Below are 27,592 nucleotides of genomic sequence, written 5' to 3'. Positions count from 1 at the left end.
ATGCCTGCTATTAGGGACACAATAATTTCTTCAGTGCATTCTCTTTTTTATATTTTGACATGTTTGTAAGAACTAAACTGGCATTAATTTTAGACAATCATGCCTTGTACCAAAATACATTTGATCAAAACTGGAAAATGTGACACACGTTTGACATAATTCACTAATTAAATGCATTCCATCTGCATACCATATGTTGGGGTTTACTATTTGAGGCATATTATCTCTAAAAGTACAACAATAAAGAGGGGCATTTCAATATATGATCAGTATTTCTGTAAAAGATAAGTATGCTATATTTTACTATTTAACATTATGGATGCATTCAAATGTTTTTGTTTAAATAAATAATACTGGCACTAAAACAATTTAGATAAAAATACTGGATCTCTTCGACACTGTACATTAAACGCATCACACTACTTTGCCGCTAGGGGCCGCTGATTGGCAGCACACAGTCACGTGTGTCACTGAACCAGGAAGTGTTTTGGTGTGACGTGCGCACATGCGCCGATTACGCTTATCATCACATCACAATCATGCAGTAGACACACATCTACACTCACATTTCAAGCAAACCTGTGTGTTTGTGTTATTGTCAGAGATGCTGAACCATGCGTATAAACATGGAGAAGTGCGATCTTTTGTCGTCATGCAACTAAACATTTCATCGGAGTGAGTTATAAAGTTTTTATTCTTTCATTCTGTTTTGGGTTGGAACAGTGAGATCTGATAATATTCTGAGGATTAATGTGATCTTAATTAAATTTGTGCTTTGCATTTTAACTATTCTTACTGCTACCATTTAATGAGCAAGTGTTGATATATGTAGTCTATAATGTTTTCATGCTTGCAGATTGTTAGATTGAGTGATTGTGTATAAAGATCATTTACAGTCATTATTTTCAGTCAGGCACTAATTGTACAAATACTGTAATCTGCAAATACTGAGTATTTATTTTATTTTGGTTTAAATGGATGTGTATGCTGATTCTCTCTCTCTCTGACTCTCTCTCTCTCTCTCTCTCTCTCTCTTTCCTCTCTCTCAGGATTTTGGAGAAGTACGTCCGAGTTGTGAATGAATGATGCAAAATGCAAGCTACACTGAATACGGGTCATGGAAAATCTAGAAAATTTGGCAGATTGCAAGGAGACCGTGTCTCCACTAAACAATTCAGGGTCTATAATGAACAGCACCGAACCCCATTGTGATGGGAAAGCCATGGGGTTTGTGCTGGTACACGCAGGTGAATTTTTGTCCTTTTCTGATGTATCCATCGATGTAATTTTTAGCACTTGTAATGGAACTACACAAAAAGAATATAAACATCAAGCACTGTAGAAAATTTTATGAAAAGCTAGTAAATTATTTTGTATCCAAATGCTTTTACATGGAATGAATAATGTTACCATTAAACATTTATGCAGAAAATTTGGGGAAATCATAAGCATAATCTTTGATATTATATCCAAAATATATATTTATGGCTTAAGTAATACACAAATTATGTCATTATTTACATACTCTCATGTTGGGTCAAATTCTTCATGGAAATAATATTCAAATAATTGGCGTTTGGTGCTGTTTTGTTGGTGTTGTCTCTTATGAAGAATATGTTCCGGAGAGCCAACAAGTTTAAACAACATAAGGCTCAATAAATAACATTGTCATTTTTTCAACTATTTCTTTTCATATTTAGTTTTTAATAGAACTTATGAAAATGTTCTTTATTTACAAAGGTCTGGTGGTAGAATGGGGAAAACTGTAGGCTATTAAATACATCTGTCTTATTTTTGTGATTTTGATCCATCCCCTCAGGGGCAGGGTATCATTCGGAATCCAAAGCCAAGGAATACAAACATGTGTGCAAGAGAGCTTGCCAGAAAGTGAGTTGCATGTGCTTCTTCATTCAAAACTTGAAACCTTAAAGGTGCTTTTACATTTCTGTAGTGACCTCTAACCTTTGAATACCTCTGCCAGAGGTCACCTTGGCAAGATGTCAGCCTTTTGGAAGTAGTTGCCTGATTCTAGAACTTCTTACATATTTTTATCCTGCATATTAATACACGCCCCAGAAAGTCTCTAAGCTTCACCAGGTGAATTTGAAGTTTTATTCCCAGGAAAAAAAATGTGGCTGCACAGAACAGCAAGTGTATGTGCAGTGCTTTGCGTGTGTATGATGTGTCGTGTAAGGGCTGAAAATAAGAGATCAAGCTCCAGTAAAACACCTGTGCCAGGGAATTTGAGTTATGTGTTGATAACCTGACACCAGCAGCGGTCTGAGCTACTGCCCGGCTTAATATAACGTTCCAGACTCGCTGCCTACGCAGAGAGCATGAAATCAGCTTCATTCTTAGCCATTTGGATTGAATTAGCACTTTTTTGTGTTTTGACTACATTATTTTAGCGTGCTATTTCTGCTTTAAACGCTTTAAAAATATTTCCTGAAAGAGAGTAAGTCAGAGAATTCACACAATCTGTGCACATCGAGTTGGTTTAGGTTTTGGCACGTGTAAGGTTTCTGTCATCAGCTGTGATTTAATGTGTTTCAGGCAGTGGACCGGCTCAGAGCTGGAGGATTGGCACTGGAGGCTGTGACAGCAGCTCTTATAGAGCTAGAGGTGATGGCAGATCACAGCATCACAGCTGTGGTTTTCAAGTTCATTCTAATTCAGTAGGGACCTCTCCATTCCACCCTGCTCCTTGTCTCCTGTTGTGTGAACATATAGGTAGTCCTGTGCAAAACTCAGACAAACTAGCGGCCACCAATGTTTGCAAAAGCTCAAATATATCTTATTAAGCTGACAGAAGTCGAATATTTTTAATACAAAAAGTAAACATTTGATAAAGATATAGAAATTATATTTTGGAAATTGATAAACGTTTGTTTATTATGTAATAGTTAGAAAGAGGTTAACACAGGGATATATATATATATATATATATATATATATAAATCCATTCCCTCAGCTTGTGATTTTAGTGGATTTTCTGTGTGGTTGTCCTTTTCCTAAAAGAAAATATTGCTATTTATTTATAGGACTCCCCATTCACCAATGCGGGTACCGGTTCCAACCTGAACCTTTCGGGTGAGATCGAGTGTGATGCCAGCATCATGGATGGCAAATCGTTAAATTATGGAGCTGTTGGTGCTTTGAGTGGTGGGTTCTCTTAAAAAGAAAGCTACATTACCGGTCAAAAGTTTCAGACAGTTACTCAGCAACTTTGCACTTTACATTTTAGAAAAACAAGACCCTAATCGAAACTGTAGAATAACAAGGGAACTATGAGGATTATGTTTCCATCAAAACAAAAATAAGGCTTGTCGTAATTTATCATCTTAACATTTATCAGCCTAAAATTTGCAGAAATGTACTCTTGCCATTTTCTCAAGCAGCTTCTTGGGTTTCACCCCAAAATGCTTTTTAAACAATATTTAAGGACTTTTCACATTTATTCTGTGCTTTTATTGACGACAGTTTTTTTCATCAATTGGTCAGTCATTTTTTTTTGATAAAATTTTATACTAGCACAATTATATTTTGATCTATATAATAAATTTCAGACATTTAAACCTTTTTAAGACAATGAGAAGCATTTAATTCAAGTGTCCAAAAACTTTTGACCGGAGATGTATATTTCTGAGAAAGCTGCTTTCCCCTTTTATCATTTTTACTGTTGAAGATTTTGTATTATTTGTGAAAACCGATCTACAGTATGTACTGTAGATCGGGGTCAGTTGTGGTTTAGAGTTGGACTCCTACTCAGAAGGTCGCTGGGTTACTTCTCTGTGACACCAGGAAATGACTGAAGTGCCCTTGAGCAAGGCACCTTACCCCTGTTTGCTCTGCAGTGATAACTGCCCACTGCACCCTACTTGTAAGTCGCTTTGGATAAAAGCGTCTGCCAAAATGAAGAAATGAAATGTTTCTTCCTATCCATTCAAAAAAGTTTAACATATTTCAGGTTTGACATTAAAGGAATAGTTTACCATCAAAATGACTGTCAATATTTACTCAACCACTTCTCATTTCAAACTTGTATGACTTTCTTCTGCAGAACACAAAATAAGATTTTGAAAAATATTGGTTACAGAAACCCGTTGGTCTCCATTTACTTGCATAGATCTCGTGTCTATACAATGGAAGTCTATGGGGACCAATGGTTTCTGGTTACCAACATTTTTCAAAATATCTTTTTTTGTGTGTTTTGCAGAAGAAAGAAAAGCACACAGATTTAAAATGACAACAGGGTGAGTAAATGATGACAGAACTTTAATTTTGAAGGTGGACTATTGCTTTAATTAAGCATTGTGAGTACCATTTTGCTTTTTCTGTAAAACGAACACCACACCATCCTTTGATAACAAAATGTTTGAGCACGTCAAATGCAGATTTTTGTATTTGATTGCAAAATTATACTAATGTTCACTTATTCATTAGGAATCAAAAACCCTGTGCTGGTGGCTAGAAGACTATTGAGTGAAGCTCAGAAAGGAAAACTCTCGGCTGGTAGGATCCCTCCCTGGTGAGTTCTACTCATTCTGCGTGTGATGTTTCATGTGAAATGACCTCATATACATAGAATAAATAATATTGGTACCATTTTATTACAAATATTTGCAAAAAAGCTTCAGAATTGAACTTCAGGTTTATAGTATTATTATTTTCTTCAATTTTTTTAAAGCATGGCATAAATGCCCTAGTTCAAAGTATAACTGGAACCCTGAAAATGAACATTTTCATGAAAAGTTTGTAATGTGATGAAATCGCTCTTCTGCTCTTCCTTTTCTTTGTCAGTTTCTTAGTTGGCATAGGAGCAGAACAATGGGCAATCAGCCACGGTATCCCAGCATGTCTGACAGATAAGATGACCACCAGTGAGTATCAGACCACCCACACTCTTCTATAGACTGACCTCTGTATGCGTTACAGCAATGTTTCTCATTGTTAGGTCTATCTGTAAATAGAAATCTGGAAGGGTTTACCGAAAAGGCTTCTTCTGAATTACTGAAAATTGTTAACACTTTACTGTTATTTATAAATTAAGCCAAGAAGTTTAAGAGCAAATTTGAGTGCCAGATTTTAGTTAAGATACATCAGGTCTTGTTGAAAGGCTCATGTATTTCAGTAAGAAACGGCACATTACAGGCAGTTTTAATTGGTCTAAAAGGGTTTTATGTAAGCCACAGAATTCCCTCCCCTTTTATTTGGATGTGTAAGGTGAGACAGCCATCCAAATTCCTTTATTAAAGAAGCTTGCAATGTATTCTCCCATATAATGTAATAAAAGGTTTTGTTGGAGGCCAGCGGTGATGTAACAACCTGTTACACAACAGTTTCGAACTGCCTGTAATGTGCTGTTTTTTTTGTATTTCTTTAGTTATTAAATCAATTATTGTACTTTTAATTAATAATAATTGAAAGAATACATTCATTATATCACAAAAAATATCATACCATAATATATTCTCTTATTTTTTAACACTTTTTTGTTCGTGTGGTTTGTATTTCTCCTGCCAAACTCACATAACAATGAAAAATGAAGAGACAAACATCTATGCTATTTTTATGCAGATCTTAAATAAGGACAAAATGTTGCGGTTGCAAAGCATTTCCTGTTATTGCGTGGTACTTGAAAATGATAGCAAGACGAAAATGTTTGCATAATAATCTGAATGATCTCTAGGGTAAATGAAGATTAAGATGCATGCTGGACCAACATTTGTTTTAGCACACAGATGTTGAATCAATTTTGGTGTGTGACAAAGGTTTAATCTGTTTAAGATATTTTCGTTCTGCATTCCCCAGCCAGCAATTGTATTTCTTCATTAGGCCTAGTTAAATGTTAACTTGGCAGTCTTGAGATAAATTACAGTGCTTGCAAGGCAAGGCTACACTGTATAGAAGTTTCTTTTTATAAAATTCTAACCGTAAGTATTAAACTTCTGCAATTAATTCAGTCTGAACCTCATACTCTATTCTGACTGCATGTGTTTAATTGTGCGCTCTAGACTTTTAAAAAATCTAAATGAACTTTTATATAATATTCAATGCTTTCAACATGTGGCTAATACTGTCTTTGTAATGTTTGCAAACTGAATTGTGATTTTTGTCTTGCCTGCATATGTTTAACCTGTTATATCAGTTGTTTGCAGCAAGCATTTGTGTTCATTTATGAAATGTAAATCTGGTGTTCATTGTCTAACAATTGTCCCACAAATTATTTTCAGCTCTCACTAAATACATTAGACAGGAAGTAACCTGATACCTAGTTAGCTTTTATTGTAATCACATCTGTAAGGCTTAAGTGGGACATAATAGTTTTATTCATCAATGATTGGAATGAATACATGTGCTCTCATTTAACTAAAAATGATACCTAAGCAAATGGCAATTTTTGTAATGCATTCAATTCTGTTAAATAGCTTAAAGTGATAGTTTACCCAAAAATGAAAATGCTGTCCTCATTTACTCGCCCTCTTGTCATTTGAAACCTGTATGACTTTCTTTCTTCCGTCTGTAGAACACAGAACATATATTGAAGAATGTTGGTAACTATCACCCATTCAGTTGTGTTAGTTTTGAGTCAATACAATAGAAGTCAAAGGGTTCCAGTGGTGTTTGGTTAACAACTTTCTTCAGAATATCTACTTATATGTTCTGTGGAAGACAAAAAGTAACACAGGTTTGAAATGACAAGATGGTGAGTACGTGATGACAGAATTTGTCTTCGGAGAACTAGCCCTTTAAATGTTACTGTTTTATTTAGCCATTTGCTTTGACTAAAAGATTTTTCAAAGTAGAATGTTCTAGCGTTTGGTAAGCATTTGCATGTATGCCTTTATATGCAAATGTTGACTCTCCTTAACTGTAAAAAAACGGCAGTCTTAGGGTTCACATATGCCATGTTTGGTTCGATTAAAATGAACTCTGGTGCGACTCGGTTAGTGCGGTTTATTTGTGTAAGTGTGAATGCTGCCACCCGAACCCTGGTGTGGATCAAACAAGTGGACCGTGACCACTGAAAAGATGGGTCTCGGTCCACTTTCAAACGAACTGTGCCGCAGTTCGATTGAAATATGAACACAGCACAGACCAAAGGCATCGAACCGGCCCAAAAACAGGTGGTGGTTACAATATACGACCCGAAAATCAAGTGGTTTGGTAATATAAAAGGAGTGTTTATTATATCTGTGCTTAGACATGTAACGGAGGGATTCCTGGCGTCGTTTTGACTACTTTAAACACTTCATGAGGTCTTTGCGATTTACCGATTGGCAAAAAATACCCTCATATGCGCAGGCATGTACTGAGCATGTATAACTCAGCACACAGCATTGTTATGGATTTCCAGTAAGTTCGTATTTTAAAAACACATTATACAAGCTGTCCAATCAGGTTGCGACTTTACACGTAAACTGTTAGGTTTGATATCTTTAGATTCGCTAGGTTCGCTGCTAAAACGCCAGTCGGAACGCTAAGCGAACAAGGCCTAAATTATTATTTTTCTTTTTGGTCCGGACCAAAAGAACCAAACTACAAATATGAACACACCCTTAAAGAGTAGCTATAACAATGTCCTTAAATTTTTGGGATTAGACAAATGAATTCGCGAACGAATCATTTGCGAGTCAGTCAAGAAGTTATGTAATAATAATTGCCTAAATGTTTAGAAAATGTAACAGTCTTGTAGTGTATTTTAGCCTTTAGATGGAAGTCTTAGATGGAAGTCAGACTAGTGGAGTAATATCTGAAATGGCTTTATCTGCTTTTCTCAGAGTTCAGTTTGTCGGCCTACAAAAGGAACAAGAGGAAGATGGAGCTTGCGGAGCAGGTGGAGACGAAGAGAAGACGACAATCAAGTGGACGGGTGAGTGAATGTGTAAAATATGAATAAATGAATCTTACTATATTTTATTGCTTGTTTAACTGCAATTCATCTGGCTAGCAACATAGAAGCACATTTTGGGGGTTTTCTGTAAAGCACAAAATACGTTTTTTGGGTGTTCTCTAAACTCACTCATTACAAAAAAAGAGAAAGACCTCTTTAAACAAAAAACAAGTTTTTCCTATAAATGCGCCGTGATCTATAGGTTTCCACCCTTCCATTGAGTTCAACACGTTTAATTAGGCTTAAACATGGCGTGGCAGAGGCATTCGCTCTGACATTATTACTGGACTGATAACAGGATTTGCATCTGTTCAGTCCTCTAATTCAAAACCACCACATACCCAGAGGAGGAAACCCATCGGGTAATGACGACCTTGAAGAGGAACGTGGGACCTTAATTACTCACGATCACAGGAAACGCGCAAATACGCACTGCTGACAAGGCATCACACATTAAGGAATTTGACCGAGGTGACACTAATCTAAGGAGGTCTTGTAGCTCTTGCTGAACTGATATGGACGTTGGTCACGCACTTGTTATCTAGAAAAATGTTTACTTCAATGTGTTTTCAGCAACATCATTGATTTGACGGATCGGTTATTTCTCCGCTTTAATGTTACCAAACATCACAGGTTCATTTGAGGTTGGATTTGAGGCTTTGTGAAAGAGATTTAAGACGATTGTTGACGCAGCGCTGTGATTTGAGAGTCCACAGCGTTTCAGCACCGAAACCGGCCTGCCGCCCGATCTCCCTCACCCACATCTTGAAGTTATTTCGGGGGCGAATTCTTTCCCGTAATGTGCTAGAACATGCTGAATCTACCGTACTTTTTAGTCACTTTTCAAGGAAGCGATTTGACAGGTACACATGGAATGCAGGTGTCGAGGGAAAATCGCTTCCAGTACCGAACGGTCAGTGGAGAGTTCGGTGTGACGCTGTGTGGTCTCGAAGAGAACCCGAAACGTGGGTCACTTGTGGGTCATTAACTGCAAATTACAGTGTCTGAATATCCCAAATTTGGGTGAAAATATTTTTCGACAAGAAAGACAAATACATTGGGGTTAAGAGTATATGGCGTTCACGTTTGTAGTTAGAAGCTTGTATGGTTTGTTTAAAGATAACATCAGTTTAATGTAAATGATTTCTGTTTGTTCTGTCTACGTGAAGGATCTGTGCCTGTAGGGAGCCACATTGCGTCCTTGTTTCTAAATGCAGTTCTGTTCAATAAACTCTTTGCTCCAAAGCTATGCATTAAATGGCAATTAAGATAACAACACATCCCCCAGTCTCCTCTCAAGTGGCCTGTGGTTTGTTTGATATGTGGTATATTTATTGTTATACTGGGGATGAAATGCATTTGTGTCGCTTGTCTGGAGGCCATGAGTTTCTTGGATCTTGCTCATTTTTTACGGGTTCAATGTGCTTGACAGAACCCTCTGTAAACTCTGTTTTGTATTTTTAACGTTTGGTGCCGTTTTTAAAGTTCATCTCATCTTGTCACGGTTAAGACGTTATAGATTAAAGTTTTTGCTTTCGTGGAAATTCATTGTTCAAAACATTTTTTCTGGTTGGAGCAGCGTTAAAAAGTTTCCACGTTCCCCCAACACCAACGTGTTATCATCACAAACCCAGACAAAGACAAAGTGGATTAATTTTTAAGACGTAAAGGTTGTACAAACAGCTACCCACAAAGGAGAGGAAAATTGATGTTCTTTTTTTGGAAAGGTCTGCAGGCAGGAGTTTTGCCGGGGTGAAATTTGTCAAATTTATTGCTGATAAATCTGTTTTAGTCTGATGTTTTAGAAAGTTATTTCATGTAACAATCAGTCGAGGTCTGAAGATCTGAGCTCCAGTAATGACTGTGTTCATGGGAAGAATGAATTATAAATTAAAATCATCACGTTCCCGCGGCGGTTTCCCAGGAATGGCAAATTTATCAAGTCGCTCTGTGCTTTTTTCAGCCCACATCAACTCTTTCCAAAGTACACAGCAATCAGCCAATGAAAACAGTCCTTTCACATGACCACTTTAGACATTGCAAATGACAGCGCTAGGATCGTTCGTCAGACGCTGATAGATAATGGGCCACAATTGGCGTATATTTGCTTAGGTTAGAAAGCAAAGTATATTTCATTTCTCAAGTTTGTGAGAAGGTTCATGTTTGGTTGTGGTAGCCAGCTGGGCCTTGAAGCAGACTGCATGGACTCCATCAAAAGAAAAAAAACAGCGTTCAGTCTGCTTTTCACTTTAGCATGGGTTCTGGAAACATGCCTTTGTGATGTTGCCAGAAACTACAACTTCTTTGTTCATCTTTCTTGGCCCACGGTTGAGCATGAAGATACATTGACACTTTAAAAGAGTACATTTATTTACGATTACTCCGTGTAAATGAAGTCAGGGTGTTAGAGTGCAGAAACTCAAAGCACTGTTAAATATCTTTGTTTGCAATCGGAAATTGTAATTGAAGAGCAATTTCATGTTCAGGGGAACGATTTTGGCTGCTTGGAGGGTGTCACAGACATCATGGCGGAAGGTGAGGAGAACAATTCAGCTTGTCTGGACACGGTTGGGGCGGTGGTGGTGGATCGGGAAGGGAATGTGGCCGCAGCCGTATCCAGTGGGGGACTGGCAATGAAACACCCGGGCCGGGTAGGACAGGTAACTCTTGGCACTGGCGCCTTCTAATCACGCTATTTAAAGTCTTGCTTGGCTGATGTTCTTATCTGGACTTTACATATGACATCAAGTGATGACCCAACACCACCAATACCAAAATAACAGCCAATAATTTGTCACACAGAACGAAGTGGTCAGCACAGGCCAATCTATTACACTGTTTTACGTTTACCGTCCCATTCCAGGAGTTTGACATCATATGCAAATTTCTCTGCAGAAAAAATTTGCATTGCGACGTGTAAATAGTTTTGGTGGAATAATAATTTGTCAGGTGGTTGTTGTGTCACTCTTGGTGTGAATAGGCCTTTTTTTAGGTAGAAAATACTTTACAAGCAGGTATAAACCATCTATCTAAAATGAATGTTTAGATCTATAAATGTATTGGAAATTTTGTGATTCTGACATGTTTTTTTTTGTGTCTCTCAGGCTGCTCATTATGGGTGTGGCTGCTGGGCTGAAAACGGCCGTGATGTCAGTCTTTACTCTACAGCTGCGAGTACCTCAGGTATGAAATAAAATGTCTATGTGACTATAATTCTTATTTCGTGATTAAAACCACACGTCAAGCTGTCGTTTCTAATAAACTCACCAGCAAACTGGCTTTTATTTACTGAGCAAAAGCACATTTTTATTCATATTTGTTTTATCGAGGCTGTTTAAAACCATTAAGTGATAGTTCACCCAAAAATTCTGTTATCATTTACTCACCTTCTTGTTATTTGTCTGACTTTCTTTCTTCTGCAGAACACAAAATAAGATATTTTGAAGACACCAGTAACTGAACAGTGCTGGCACCCATTCCATAGTTAACAGCATTCTTCAAAATATCTTCTTTTGTGTTCTGCGAAAGAAAGAAAGTCATACAGGTTTGAAATGACAATAGGTTGAATAAATGATGAAACAATTTTCATTTTGGGGTGAACTATCAATATTTAGACACTTAGGTAATTCTAATAAGAATTAACTAATGCATTCTGTCACATTAATCAAAATAGCTTTTCTATTTGACATTATCGGTGCCCAGGTCAATGAGCCACAGACATGATTCACCGCATATACAACAAGTACAAGCGCACTTGTCCTTTGTGCCCATAGAGGATGTCTGGATTTCTGAAAGCAGTAATGATAAAAGACAGCTTGTTATTCCTGGCTAGACACGGAAGAGGATGAGACAATCGGGTTTGAATAAATGAAGCTATTCTCAACAGGTCAGGATTAAAGAAAAGGAAAAGTCTGTTTGGGTGGATGCGCCACAATTCTTTTGATGTGCATACAAGCTTTTTGAAAATGAATATGGTGACATTCGGGCGAGTTGAAATGAGTACCTCGCTTTTATTCCTTTTCAACAACTGGAGTAAATGATATCAGGTGTCATAAATGTGCACTTGCTCAGCTCATAACCACGACACCGTGTGAAGCACTTTTCAGGCATAACTGCACCTGTAACTTTATTGTAATTTTTCACAAGCCAGCGATGTTGCTTTAACAACCAGACACCTTGTAAAAAACTTGGCTTTGATTGGTCGAACCGTAGCCACTGTTAATATGTTTCCCTGTACAATAATCACTTGCACAACTTCTAGAAAGATGAAGGCCATATTTTCTTCGTGTCACATCCATACACTTGGCCTCAGTGGCCCACGGCACCTCGGTGTGAAAGCACCTTTGGCCCGGCCTGATCTCTTGAGCGAATGCACACCTGGCCCGGTTGAGAGAGACTGTGGTTCATTCAGACTTGGCATGTTGCACAGGGGTGCAGCATGTATGACTTCCTCTAGTAAAAAAAAAATCGCACAAATGTTGTTTTTGGCCACACTTGTTCTTTGAGTGAATGTGTTGTTTATTTTGCATTGTGCTATAGACATTGCATTACATGTTATACATGTCCAACTTTTGTGTATTACGGTAATAAGTTATTTTTTACACATATTTTATATCAGCAAATTATTATTAAGTCGGATATTTTGTCATATTTTTGTTGTAATATGCCTGTAAATTGGCTGCCGTTTTCATATGCAAAACATTATTTCTCATTTTCGTGAGATTTACCTCAATCGCACGGTTCAACAGCTCTGAAATATTACGAGCGCTGTTTTACATGTGTGCTCCCTTTCTACATTTTCCTTTGTAATTGCACAACTCGCATTCAACAGTCACGAAACTCGTGTCGTGTTTTGTGCCTCTTTTTTTATGATCGCCGGCCATTCCAAAAACAAAAGCAGAATCGCACATTTTATCACCTTCTCCCCCCATGGCCATTTCAGCATGTGTTTCTCTTTCATCTTCCTCAAAATTGAAAGCGCATGACTGCGAGGACGGCCTGTTCGAATGTGCGTTCGAGTGGCGCACCTGCTTTTCATTTCCAAACTTAAAAGGCGTTCCTATCAAAAGAGGGAAAAACAATCACTCCGGCTTCATACTGACACACGGAGCTCGCGTTCACCTTCTGCTTGCGCCGGGTGCTCTGGTCAACCCCGTCGCGCCCTGTGTGTTCGCTGTGGTTTCCGCTAAAGGGCGACCGGCTAGTTGGTGTTGTTTACTTCGGTGGCCTTTTCATGCCATCTCTGGTGTTTGTTTTATTTACTTTCCACTGGAAATAGAGTTTGCACCATCATGGCACTGTTTGCTTGTTAAATTAACTGTTAACTTGCGGTAATGTTGCCAATAACATCTATTTCTCTCAAGAGAACGGAGGGTTTACGGTAACCTGAAAGTGGCGAGCCAACGGTGGAGCCAGACGTTTGTTCATTCTCTTGTTTGAAATACAAAAAAGACGAAAAGAAATGAAATAAGCATCCCGCTGTCATGGCAACAAACCTTTACAGAGCTTTGTTGTAGTTACCTGATATTTTACGAGCCCCACGTTTGTGTTTACAGAAACAACACGGCTATTTTCTTTAGACTTCATGGTTTTTCTGGGTCGAGTTGCTGCCAGACTTTTGTGTTTAAGGCATTTCTTAACATCCCCTTCTTGTTCTTTTCAAACCTGGCTGCCGTTGACGTTTGCCTTTGAAAGGAACGTTTCTGTGACTAGCGTTTTTTTGACAGTAAGATATTAACAATTCTTATATTTAACGTTTCCATACGCACCTGCTGCCAGTCACAGTAAGTCTGAAATGCGGTTACAGTCTTTTCATTTAATGTTATGATTATTTAGACCTTTCAGACCATTGAGTATAATATATAACAAAACAGCCACGTTTTTTTTCCCGTAGTTTATATGAAAATATGAACAAGCGTCGACACAGACCTTTCATTTTACAGCATTTATAATCCCTGCTTTTCTTTCTGTTATCAAAACATCAGCACCCTTGAAAACCTCAGAAAGATCTTTAATTTCATCACGCCTTGTTTGTAAAGGAGGCGGCAGGCCTGCACCTGTCTTTCAGGTAGATCATTTGCTCCAAAGGAACATAGTTCAGCATTGAAAAGCTGCTTGTCAGGGAATTGGCTTGTTCTCTATACGGGTGCGGAAATCTGTTCTAAGAAGCGCTCTGTGTCATATAAGCACAGAGTCTCACAGTCTTGCTGTCATTTGAGACGCTGTGGGTCGCTAGATGCGTGTTTTTCCGAGGCGCACTTGCATAAAGGACCTTCTCATAAAGTATTACTGCAGCAAAATTGTGTGATAGATGTTTTTCAGTCACAAACTGTAAACATTTGTTAAGAATTAATGATTGACAAAAAATAAGGCATTCACTTACCACCTCAAATCGAGAGAAAAGAAAGTTAGCTGTGGTTCTCTATGATAATTTGTGCTCATATGTTGTTTGCTTTTAATGCCACTTTGTTTGATATCTAATCGTTTTCTTGCCTAAGCAATGCTATTTTTGCTAACAAATATATATTAGTCGTGGAATAAAATAGGAGACTTTCAATAAGAAATAAATAAAAAAATTCAACTATTTGTGTAAGTGTTTAGGTTAAATATTCATTTTTGTTTAATTCTGTGAACTACTAACAATGTAAAGAACTATTTTGTTATTATTTGCATTAATTTGCAGCGAATGAAAACTAGAGAAACAGGTTAAAATAACAGAAAATATGTTTTGTATTTTATCAGACCTCAAATACGGCAAAGAAAACAAGCTCATAATTATTTTTAGGCAATACAACAGTAATATTTGTACATGCCTTAAGGAAAAGTAATTTATTTATGTGATAACCTCAATTTTTGGTTTTTATATGTCTTTATCACAGTTGTTATGCTGTCAGTCTTTCATATTGCTGTTGGATGACTTTGTCATCTTATGTTATGAGGGTTGATTTGTTTTTTACTTAACTCACTGAACTTGAAGGCCAAAATACATCTAGAAATTATTTAAAAAAATTGGATTGGTCTCTTATTTTTTTCCGTGGCTGTATATAAGTAATTGTGTGATTTAGGAATGTTTTGCTTGTCTGTGCTATTGCAGGCTCCGGAGAGCACCTGATTCGCACCATTTTGGCCAGAGAATGTTCGACTGCCATGCAGGCTGAGAACGCACACCAGGCTCTACTGGAGGCTATGCAAAATAAATTCATCAGTGAGTGACTTTCACAAACACTCCCTCTCTCTCTTACATCGCTTCACCATGGTATGTGTGAGTAAGAGGAACTCTAAACTAAACACAAAACAACAAAATCATTAACAACTTGCTTGACTGGAAATGAGCGCTACAAAATCCGACCGCCGCAATTCTTTTTTTGGTTTGTTTGTTCTGATTCAGGGATCAATTGCATTCTTTTGAAAACATGCTCCACAAGTTTTTGGTTAAATCATATTTGTGCGGCCACAGTTATTTTCAGATTTAGTAAATACTCTGTTGACATCGTATTTGAAGATGTCAGTGGTCCTCTATGTTCAGAAGCTCTGCTCTGTTGTTTGGTCTTTCTGGTTTCGTGAAGCTGGGTGACCGCTTTGATTTCATATTAAACATAACACACACAGTGCATGTGGGAATTTGTTGGTTTTGGCCTGTCACCTTAACAGTTTTGTTGCAGATATTTAGGGTCTTTTTTCTTATTTTCCTGTGTTTAAATGTTGGCAAGCTTGGTCAGTAAACATTTTAAAATGAATGTAGTACATGAATCCAAAATAAAAATGTTGTGTAACATTTTACTTTCTTTTATGTAAGAAACCTTTTAATATTGAATACAGCTATGTTATAAGATGCCAAAGTATGGTGTTTAAACCAACACAATTGAAAATGTTATAAAAAAGAGCCTTGTACTCCTTGTACAACATTATGTGGAAAACCAGCATGGCTTTATTGAACCCGAACAACTTTCTGAGGTAATATTAAACCTCCACGTTGACCTTAAGCTTGTGTGTTTTGAGTCTACGTTTAAGCTGTGATCAAGCTCATAATGCTGCTTTTTTCCTTGGTGGAAAACTGTGAGTGTTTGCTTTCTTCTCGCCTGCTTTCTCAACGCTCCCTTTATCACGGCTCCATGTGGGGTTACAGAAATGACGTCTTCCACCATTAACCTATTAAAGAGCAAAAAGTTGATTTGCTCCCAATTTTTCTCAAACGGTTAATAAAACAAAAGCTTTGAAAAGAATAATTGTTTTCAGTCATTTATGTTGGAAGGGAAAGCAAGCAAATGTATAGCCTCATTTCATTAACGTCCAGAACAGAGCACTAACAAATGATTCACAGGATCATTGGACTCTCTTAGATATCTCTAATGCACTTTCATGTATGCTTGAGATATAGACTGGATGTAATGGAAAAAGGGTCACGGTTGAAATGAGTTTGGCTTATTCTTGTTTGTGTGCCGAAGGCTCGCCGTTCCTGGCCGGCGAGGACTGTGTTCTGGGTGGGGTGATCGTTCTGAGGTGCTGCACGTGTGGAGAAGCGCAGAATTCTGAAGACATCAAGGCTCTAATGGGTATGTGCTCTTCTGTCCAAAACAACACAACACTATGGTGACAAAAAACCACTGTGTACTACAATAAACTTCTCCCTACGATAACCCCACAGCTAAAACCAGCTAGTACCAAGGCTGTGAAAACATATGAAACCAACTAGCCACCTTACCTTAACTGTTTTTAAGCGGATAGTTTACCCCAAAAATGAAATTTCTGTCATCATTTACTGACAGTTGTTTCAAACCTGTATTCATTTCTTTGCTTGTAGAACACAAAAGATGTTTGGAGGAATGTTTGTAACCAAACAGTTCTGGGAAACTATTGACTACCAAAGCAATTTTTTTCCTGTTTGGATACAAACACTCTTTTTATACAGGTTTGGAACAACTTGAGGGTGAGAAAATGATGACAGAATTATGATCGAATAACTGTGAACTACCCCTTTAAGTAGAGAAGCCAAAACATGATGAAACATATCAGAAAAAAGTATCAGTAAACATTTTTCATGTGTGATTTCAGGGCCTTGTAAATGACTGGAAAAGTCTTGGAATTTCATTGGTAAAAAAGTGTGGGAACCTTGTAAATCACAATAATGTACAAAATCTGTTTGAGTGAGTCTGCCAGATTGACTCAGCCCAGCTAGAGCTTATGCCAGTTAAAAGATTTTGCCTCACACGTTATTGTATGCATGTTACAAGGTTGAACTGTGAGGTTGACTTAATATATCAAAACTTATTTTTTTGTGAGTGGACGCAGCAAAATTGCTTATAAAAATGCTTACAAACTACACTTGCTGCTGCCCACTCTTTGGGAATGACCCACTCAAGTTTGGTCTCTGCTTTCGGGTTCATCAACTCTCCACAATGTCATTAGAGCCAATAGAAAGCGTTAAAACAAACCTGTTCTTATCAACAGCCTGCTACAGCATCTCTGATTTACAACTTCAAAGGCGATTTTCTCAATATTTTGCAACCTCAGATTCCATTGTTTCATTGTTGACCCATAAGACTGGTTTTGTCCAAGGTCACATACATTAATGATATTTACACTAAGAACTAACTGGGTAGTATTTTGGTGTAAATTGTAGTCTAGAAGAAGTACTTTGTGATTGGACAGCAGTGATCCATCCATAAACTGCCCATATAATGTTTGCAAGGGCAAAAACATCAGATCATATATGATAATCAAGTTTTTCCAATCATCTGAGATGCTGAAAATGTTTTCAAATGTTTTTCATAAAGTTTCCTGATCTATGTTTTGTTCACACTTCCTTTTTTTACGCCTAAAGACGCTGACTACTTTTCCAGGCATTTGTGTTTAAACATTCAGGGATAAACATGGCAGCTCGCTGCTTTCACAAACAGCACAAGGAACTGGTCTGTTCTGGCCTCAGAGTGTTACAATGAGTCAACCGTCAACGAATAGTTGCTCTACAATCAAAGCTGATATCAGCCATGATGCACAGTTTTGCAAGACGCACCTTTCCATTGTCAATCTTACACCGTGTCTACACCTAATGCGACAGGCGTCCTGTGTAGACATGGTGTTAGATTAGGTTTCGTTGAAATGCCTGTCTTTCCAAACAAGTGAGTCATTTAACCGTTGCTTATTAGTTGAATCTCACTATCATTCTCTCTCTCTCTCTCTCTCTTTGTTTGCATGTAGTGGAGTTTCTGTGGAGCCACACTACAGAGAGCATGTGTGTTGGATACATGTCGGCCCAGGACAGCAAAGCCAGGGTAAGACATTCCTACAGTGACATTTCAACATCAGATACTCAGACTGTCTCCAAGAGAAAGATTGTGGGATTTGAGCGATTCTATTCAGAACTCAAGATGGCTGGATATCATCAAGCAAGTCACATTCTGGTCCCATATACGGCTGTTAGTGTCATTATTAAACAAGACTTCCTGGTATTTTGACCGGTCTGCTTGCATCTTCAGACCACCTCAGAAAGACACAAACTCATTTCTGTACCATTCCCGAAACATTCCTTCCATTCCTCCGTGTATTGTACTGTGGTATGTGTATGCGCGTTTGATGAGATGAAAGCCGAGAGTTGATTGGCAGCTCAGCGAGATAGAAAACCCAGTCCAGAGCTGCGTGCCCCTTTTAACTGTTTCTATTCACGCTAGTAGCAATGCTCGCATCTGGAAGTGTGCGTTAACCCATTAAAGAATAGTCCTTTGTTGGATTGGCGCTCGGAACAGGGGCTCCAGTCTGCTCCCATAGGAGCCAGTGTACTCGTTGTCCAGTCTATTTGGGTTTGGGTTGGCTGGAAGCTGGGGCTTTCTGTTCCTTCAAGCTCTTTGGCTCATATTCCCGGCATAGATGAATCTTGTCCTTACCTCCAAACCTGTGTATCTATTTACACAGTTGCTATGCTGGGCAGTATGCTGGAGTTGGATTGTCTAAGGAGACTGTATGAGAGCCTTTCATGTTGGAAGTGCCAAAGAAATTTGACTAATGATGGTCTTTTGAAGTAAGAGAAACGCTTTCTTTGGCACGGAAGAAGGTGCTAAGATATTAAACCTCCTGAAAGCATTTCATGTTGTCACTTCAGGAAGTGTTTGTGAGAAGAGATTGAATTTGCCGGGGTAATTTCCTGCCCGCTGTACCTGCATTGTTTGCCGTCCGCAGTGCGATAAAAACCTCTTGACAGGTTTTTGTGTTAACTTGCCACAAATTTCTGACAGTTTAACACAGCAAAACACTTTATGAAATCACCTCCAACCCGGACCCTAAACTCTGCAGGACAGTGGGTCTTCAGGAGTCCGGTCGAAAACCTCTGCAGTTGCGAGTCTGGAACGTCGTGAGGCCAGGGAGGATGGCAAGATTTCAAACCTTCCAACTCGATTCCCAAATCCACACACATAACTACTATTGGAAAACAACTCAAGATTCTCATCTCCGTCCCCTTACTCTGGTTCTGGTTGGTGCCTAATGGGTGTCTCTGTTCATTTCTTTCCGTTTAGCCTTCGTAGAGAGGGATGGCACTTTGTGGCTGTGAACACAGTGGAATGTGAGAACCGCAGCTCATGCTCGGTCATTGTCATAGATCTGCTTTTTATACTACGGCCCCAGTTCTGGTTTGAACACATTGGTTTTCGCCTCTTTAACACATCATACGCTTGAGATTTTTTGACACGGCAGTTAGGAAGGAATTTCAATGGCATATTTTTGGTATGTCTCTTAAGCAAAGCCATTTTCTGATTATATCCAACCGCTTTAATGCATGGGTGAGTGTTGATGTCCATTCGGTCCAGAATGAATCTCTGGTTTACCGCAGTGGATAGACTTATCTGCTTTCTTAATTATTCACAGCAGTGGTAATTCCAACCATCTGTAAAAACCCCATCCAAGTCGATAAGCATGTTCAGCTTCAAAGTGCTGCTTGTTGTCTTCTAGCTTGAGAATCAATCTTATTAAGAGTTGATGGCTGACATGGATGTTATTAAACGCATACATTAGAAGTAACCCAAGTCATTTTGACCCAGTAAACAGCCGACCCTAAACACACTATATATCAATGTGCTAAAATCCTCTCAGAACAACCTTAGTTATCAACCTTTTAGCAGCAGGGTGACGGTCGGGTGGGCCGCTGCTCGCAGCACCCTCTGGTTGTGGTAAGTTTTGTGAAACCAAGCAGCACTTCAATTTTCTTCAGAAATCTAGATGCATTCTTTAGAGGGAAACATGTTTTGAGCTTTCGGGAACTGAACCAATAAATCTGTCACAAAGGATAGAAATGTCTACTAAATCGTGGAACTCCACGTCAGTTTGGAATACTTGGGGGATGTAGTCACAAAGACACTTGTGTTTTTTAAGGACATGGACATGTATAATGAAAAGCTTGTATCCATATATAGGACAATGTTTTCATAGGCGATCAAGAAAAACAAGTTACATGATGTGATTCCTCCACTGTCCTACCCATAATCCTTGTGTTGATGCATTCCATTTACCAGTATTGTGTATTGCATCTGAAAAACTAGAGATGCACCGATACTAAGTTTCTCCACCGATTCTGATAGCCGACTAGTTAGTGATATCTATCGATGCCAGGACAGATACCGATTCAAAAAATTAAATTCAGATTTCTTAACTTTCTGAATGTTGTAAGAAATGTTGTAACTTAAAAAAAATCGGAAACCTATACGAACCTTGGGGGAGTGTATCGAGCACAGAAATACTACGTAATATGTCCAACTCGTTTTATTGACAAGTTGACAATGTTAAGCTTGAGAAGCCAGCACGTTTTACATTAACAAAGCAGTCAGAAAGCATGAAACAGCGTTAAATCACCCCTTTAAGCCTTTTCTCCTGCATAGCAGTACATTTGAAGTGCATTGTACCTGTACAATGACTGGGGAAAGTAAGTAAAGTTAGTCAAATTAGAGAGAAATGGGGTTTCCCTTGGTTGTTGTTTAGGCATGTAAACCTATAGTTCACCCTAAAACTCCTATTTGCTGTTTCTTTACTCACCCCAGGTCATCCGAGATGAATATAATTTCAAAAAAGGCGACTGTCGCTCAACACTCCCTTTCTGCAGGTGGCCCAAACACCAGACGCTGGCGTGCCATCCACCACTCACTACTACAAGAAGAAGATCGGGACGTGTGCAGAGGCTGCACAGTATGACTAATATTATTATAAATGACGTTCAGTTTTATGAAAATATCGAACGATTTGCTTCACAAGACGTCAACATGTCGCCAGGAGGCGCTCTTTTGGAATTATGTGCTTTAGGAACTCTTAGACAGGTGGACCCCATAGATTCCCATTATATAAAGCAAAGACGACTGCGGATTAACCAAACAATCTTCTGAGTAAATAAACTGCAAATTGGAGTTTTTGGGTGAACTATCCCTTTAAGTTGTTTAAGAAATACCAACATTGGCGACGCAAAAATAAACCAGAAACTGATATCCCGAGAAATGACAACAACAGAAGTTTGTCCATTAATGGCACTTCTCGTGATTATTGCCATCTTTTGATGAATCTCTTGTTGTATTCCTTAAGTTTAAGTCGCTTCGGATAAAACCATCTGCTAAATGAACACATGTAAATGTAAACGCATTGCGTTGAGCGTATTCTTCATTACACCCCTGTAGAGAATGTTGTGTGGACAGTGTGGGTGTTCTAACTTGTTTTCTTACCCGCTACCTCACTCAATGAAATCAATAACCTGACTTGGCCCATGCTACATGTTTATACAGAGTGTGGGTGTGAGTTATGGATCAGATGAAAGCATAACTGACACACAGGGACATGCCACAGGGGGTCACCGTTTTCCACTGACTGCCGCCATATGTGTGTCATCTCAATAGGGCCGATGCTGGTGACAGGTGGCCCGGATGCTCCGGGATAACACCTCCACTGTCACCCTCTCCACACACTCTGACGGGGAGCTGGTTGATTCTATTTGCTCCCCGAGGGCCGCTTATCGTAACCTGTCAAAGAGCGCGGCTGTGCGTGCGCCGGAGGCGGGCGGCAGCTGCTTTTGATTCCATCGAAGACGCCTCGCTCCCAGCATGCAACAGCTGTGCACATCTCCTCTACACTCATGCTTACTCTAAACACACTCTCTCTTTCTGTTTGCCAGACTCGCATATCTAGACTTCCTCCTGGAGCAGTGGCAGGACAGTCGCTGGCAATCGAAGGTGGAGTTTGTCGACTTGGAACGGGGAGCGACTGAAGTTGTGTGAAATCACTCTCTATTTCTGCAGCAATATGCCAGCACTAGGACCTTTGTAGCAAGGGCTTGGCATTGTCATTGTAGGATGCAATTATAAACAGGGAAAATGGTTGCAATACATCTTTACTTCCATTGTTTGTCTTCTTTTTCTTTCTTGCACACATATAATCTTTTTACAGTATAATTATTTATTCAATTCTCTTATAAAACCAGTTTGTTCCCAATTCATATTACATTCGAAGGCCGTCACCTGTTTTACTGTCACTTGATAAGAGGGCCAAAGTCAGCATTGAAGGACATGCCAAGTGCACTTCAGGACTAGTGCCCTGCTCTGGTTTTAGCGGGCTTCCAAGAAACTTCTCAGCTTCTAGTATGCGCTGGACAAGACTTGATCTAGTCGTTCCTTTGGAATATGCACCGTCCTTTTGTAAATAAGCTATGGGATGTTAAAACAGGGTGTCATTAATGTTACTTATGTTTTCATACTTGTCATTTGATATTAGTTTTACTATTACGTACATTTTATATATAGCTGAGACTGCTTGTTTTGTGAAAAAGGTTAGTTTAGTAACTCGAAATAAAGTTCAGGTTTGGAGATTTTACGTTGTGTGCTTGAAGTCTGGTTGAGTATATACGCAGCATAGTTTACTGGATTAAATCCTTTTGAAAATGACGGGAGTCGCCTTTTTTCATTTATATAAGAGTTTAGCTATTAGAGTTTTGTTGAAGAGTTGGACTATAAGAAAATCGAACTATATGCACTATGTTTAAAACAGGTTCATGTTTGACGGTTTTGCTACAAGTTTGTTTTGCATTTAGATCGCAGTAAGAGATTCCAGCGAGACTAGATGCACATGCACTTTCGCCTAGCGTCTTACTAATTAGCACTACTTGTACTAACTGCACTGCTTGCTAGTGTACTAAGCAAACTACGTGCCCACTTCCCTTTATCGGGGCATGATGAGCAATCCAAGTATGCTTTTCGTTTGCATACCTTTAGTTCACTTGACCCTTGAAAGCTGCATAGTGCACTTCTGTGCTTGAGCTGCACAAACAGGTGAACAGCTTTGTGTTTTCTAATGCATAATGTGTAGTGCTCAGGAGATGCAAGGGGACTGCAAAAAGCAAGATTAAAAAGACTGTTAGTCCATCTTTGAGAATGCAAAATATATTTGTAAGCAGATGAAAAAGGTCTGTATTTTATAACGGCAGAAGAATGAGAGGAGGTTAAGGGGTGATGTTTATTGAATTGATGTTAGAGGTGATCTTGAGGTTTAGATCTTTCGTTTTTAGTTAAATCTCTTGCAGTACTGTAGAAATATGTAATGCATATATGCTTATTTTAGTTTTACTCGACTTTGCATTTATTATGAAATGTCTGTAAACGTTTGCAACAGCAGATTGTAATAACCTCCTGCTCTTATAATGCTCAATAAAACTGAGACATGGTGTAAAGCTGTCAATGTTTTTATGGATTTTTTGTGGTTTCCTTCAGGGAAGGAACTTTCGTAAAAGTTTCATTTGTTCTGATACAGTCTGGTGTGTTTATTTTTACATTAGCAAAAATTACATTTTCACTTCAAAATAAACGTGGACCTCCTTAAAGGTATCGTTCAACCCAAAATAAAAGATTTTCATAGTTCATTCAGCGCTCATTTGGTCTCTATCCTGTATGACTCTGTTCTGCAGAACACGAACGAAGATATTTTTAAGAACTTTGGTAACTAAACAACATTGGCCCCTATTGATTTCCATTGAAAACCACACTAAAACATTGAGACTTTTCTCAAAATATAATACAGGTCTTGAGGTTGAATAAATTATGACAGAGCTTTGTGAAGTATCCATTTAAGTAGCTTTGTCCGTGAACATTGTGGGAAAAAAGTCCAGTTCCACATTCAGCTCCGCTTTCCACTCACAGTAGAGTTGTTTGGATCACATACCACTTGGCTATTTTGCGTTTTGTTTATTTTTTGGCCTCGTCGAAATCTGTTGTCCACAGCCCGTTGTTTGTAATGCCTTTGTCGGTACTGTTCTTTGTTTCGTCTCCATGTCCCATGAGCCCTTGTAGTGTTCCAGACAAAAACACTGCTCTATTTGTAGCATCACATTTGTTTTTGAGGCTCTAACAGACAGGACAAGTTCTATCCCTGTCTTACTCCTGCCTGCTCCACTCCCAACATATCTTATAATCTTAACTGTGGGCTGCCAAAGATTTATAGTCTAGAAATAAATTACACACTGGACAATAACCCAGGGGTGAAAATAGAAGCAATCCAGAGGAGCCTGAGCTCACGCATCTCTTCACCTCATTGTCAGATACTGTAGATGGCTGTTTTCAGTGTCTTAAATGAATAGTTCTCCTTTAAAGTCCCCGTGGACCAACGGTTGCAATAGTTTGTACTTACGTATCCAAATAAATATTTGAGTGAAAATACATTTCAAAGGAGAAAATTAGTGGGCGTGGCTTGATTTTTTCACTGTGAATGGATTGGATGAGTAAAAACAGCAGTTGCATTGATTTTGAAATGAAGGGAGGTTGAACAGGAGGAGATAATGGATGCTCCGTCTAATCTACGTTGTTTGAGATGGATAGTAATTTCAGGACGGAAGTGCATTTTCCAGATTTTAACTGAAGATTATGAGGGTCAAGAATTTTAAAAAGAAAATGACCCACATTGATAAGCTATTTACTATAAACGCTGCAATATTTCATGAAGAAAATTTCATTATTTACACCCCCTCTTGTCATTTCAAACCAGTATGACATACTTTCTTCTGCAGAATACAAAAGAAGATATTTGACTTGGTAACATGTCAACAGTAATGTCAATGCTGTGGGTTCAGTTTCCAGGATGAGTTGATCAGATGCATAGGATCTGGAATGCCCTGCTAGTTGTTTTTGAATAAAATCTTATAAAAGTTTCAAATGCATAAATGTAAATACATGCAGTAAGCAGTTTTGTAAAGCGTGTTACTTTTCTTTAAGAAACATCCATTGGTAAAAATCTAAAGGCTTTTCCATATGCTGTGCAGATATTTGTTATGGTGTCCGAGACTTTATAGTTGCCCCATTATATTTGTGGCGGTACAACATTGCTGTTCGGTTTCTTTTACAGACAAAAGTATAACATTTACATTACATTTAGGCATTTTGCAGACGCTTTTATCCAAAGCGACTTACATTGCTTTATCCTAAACATTTTACATAGGTATTTGCAATTCCCTGGAATCGAACCCACAACCTTGCGTTGTTAACGCAATGCTCTTACAACTGAGCTACAGGAAAGCTATAAGAATATAAGAATAATATATAAGAATTATGTGTTTTTTATTTTAAATTAAATAATTTTTTATTTCTTCTAAAAGATGTTTTTCTGGGTAAAGCCTGCATCAATTATTTATGAAATTTGATAAAATCTGAAAGCCCAACAATAGAGAAACACGCCTTAAACCCACACATGTGTTTTACGTTTTACATTAATACACTGTAACTGTACATTCAAGTCCAAGTTTTTTTTTATCAAGGCTTTTTGTTCATAATTCAGATTGAATGGAAGAGCTTGTTATCAAAATGACGCTCTTACGAAGACCACAGACACAACCTGGAACATACAGCATTTACAAAATATGATTTACATCTAAACCCAGCAGCCAAATAACTCATTTATTCATCATTTATTCACCCTCATTGTCTTAAACCTCTATATGACTCTTTCTTCTATAAAACAAAAGAAGATATTTGTATATATTTTGTGTCAATATAATGGAGGTCCATGGGGGCCAATGTTGTTTGGTTACCTTCATTCTTCAAAATATCTTTGTGTATACAAGATTTTTCGATATTGGCTAAACGATCCCTTTAACACAAGCATATTTCTTTTATCACCTTCAATTTGGATCCTCCAGTTCACTGGCACTGTCCTGCTGTGTGCACCTTAATGCTATTTCTGAGGTTGTGGCTGAGAGTTTATAACTGGCCCCTTCGGCTTTGAAAAGAGATACCGGGTTTTTAGAGGTGGCAGGGCAACGGGGTCCCCTCTGCATTCAAGGTGTATCCAATGCCTAACGCTCAGCGAGACCTAAAACGTAAAACAGACAGCAGCGCGATTAAAGATCAAAGACGGCCGTCGTGCCCCCGTTCGGCCTGCTGTCCCCACATGCAGTGGTCTCCTGTCAGGATGAATCACAGCCGTGTGGCCTGTCTCTCCATGCACACCAGCTCACAGACAGGTACGGTATCTACTGCACACTTGAAGCGAAAGGCCGAGGTCGAAAGTTCATGTGTGCTTTTTTAGCCACATTTACGGCTTTCTTGCTTATAAGGTCAACCCCTCACAAGAGTTAATCTGAGCAGTGAACCTTTTGAGGCGTTTGTCAGCTACTTGACCTGTTTGTTCAGCTGTGTGCATCTCATTGCTGACCCCTCCCCTGCCTTTGTATGCCCTGTGCCAACAAGCTGACCGCAGGCAGGGCAGGTAATACCCTATTCTCCAGCACCACTCTCTTACACCCAGGCGTACGAGCTGGTCTTTGCCAAACAGCGACCCGGCGGTCCAGGTCAGCTATTCCAGGTTCCACACAGCAGAGGGTGCCTTCTAATTAAGCCTGCCATGCAGCTGCGGCATTGTGGGCCAGACACTTCCTGAAATGTGCCACACCACCCATAAAGTGCCAGCGCTGGGAACAAACGAGAGCGAAAGCAAATGAGATTCAGTCTAAAAATTGCCTCGCTCGAAACCGCCACTCTTCACCTCTCGCATATAAAATAAAAGGGTGGTCAACTGTGCTGCGGGGTCTCTTATGAAAGCCAAATAATGGTTCTGCCTCATTGCAAACGTCTTGGCTTGGGCGTTCAGAGTTTTTGTTTTTCTCCTTTGGAATTGTTGTTTTCAATTGCTGTTTTCTAGCTAAAATATCTGAACACGTTACATTTTTGCGTCCCGGACAGGGCTTATAGTGATAATTCACCCAAAAATGAAATTCTGTCATCATTTACTCCCTCTCTTGTCCTTTCAAAACCTGTATGACTTTCCTTTTCACACAAAACAAGATGTTTTGAAGAATGTTGTTAACCGGCACCCATTGACTTGCATTGGTTTTGTGTCTATACAATAGAAGTGAATGGGTGATAGGGTTGATCGGTTAACAACTTCCTTCATTTTTTGTAAAGTGTGATAAAAAAAACACTTAAAAATCCTACTTTAACTAAGGCCTAGTATTCTTGCCCAGAAACCGGAAAAAAACTTTTTTCAAAGCGAATAGTTCGCCCGAAAATGAAATTAAAGCCATAATTTACTCACCCTCATGCCATCCTGGGTGTACATGTCTTCCTTTCATGAGCCGAGTGTTTTTGGTTTCCTCACGTTAATACATGTCTTAAAAAGCGAAATGATGTGTTCATGACTAAGAACAAGCGTATTTAGTCACGTTTGGATGTAAACATAATACTGTATATCACTTCACTC

At 38.8% G+C, this 27,592-nt stretch overlaps 1 protein-coding gene across 1 annotated transcript; it reads left to right on the top strand.

Annotated features, from left to right (window-relative positions):
- The first annotated feature begins 508 nt into the window (after nt 1-508).
- Nucleotides 509-23,587, top strand: tasp1 (taspase, threonine aspartase, 1). The gene is made up of 14 exons (XM_056760618.1): nt 509-675; nt 1,050-1,247; nt 1,820-1,887; nt 2,554-2,622; nt 3,042-3,162; nt 4,444-4,528; nt 4,801-4,880; nt 7,782-7,873; nt 10,381-10,554; nt 10,999-11,077; nt 14,988-15,098; nt 16,339-16,446; nt 18,092-18,165; nt 22,032-23,587. Exons 2-14 carry the CDS (start codon nt 1,118-1,120, stop codon nt 22,122-22,124), a joined length of 1,284 nt encoding a protein of 427 aa, XP_056616596.1. The 5' UTR covers nt 509-675; nt 1,050-1,117; the 3' UTR covers nt 22,125-23,587.
- Nucleotides 23,588-27,592: the final 4,005 nt, after the last annotated feature.

The sequence above is a fragment of the Triplophysa dalaica genome, chromosome 11, assembly GCF_015846415.1.
Source record: "Triplophysa dalaica isolate WHDGS20190420 chromosome 11, ASM1584641v1, whole genome shotgun sequence".
In the NCBI taxonomy this organism is placed as follows: domain Eukaryota; kingdom Metazoa; phylum Chordata; class Actinopteri; order Cypriniformes; family Nemacheilidae; genus Triplophysa; species Triplophysa dalaica.
Note: the sequence above shows the minus strand (reverse complement) of the source record. Positions and strands in the feature narration are given on the sequence as shown.

What these genes read in the sequence shown, in the direction of transcription:
- tasp1 (XM_056760618.1), top strand. Translation starts at nt 1,118, where the DNA reads ATGGAAAATCTAGAAAATTTGGCAGATTGCAAGGAGACCGTGTCTCCA. An exon ending in GTTTGTGCTGGTACACGCAG is followed by an intron (nt 1,248 to 1,819) that starts GTGAATTTTTGT and finishes CCATCCCCTCAG; the next exon opens with GGGCAGGGTATCATTCGGAA. An exon ending in CCCAGGACAGCAAAGCCAGG is followed by an intron (nt 18,166 to 22,031) that starts GTAAGACATTCC and finishes TCTGTTTGCCAG; the next exon opens with ACTCGCATATCTAGACTTCC.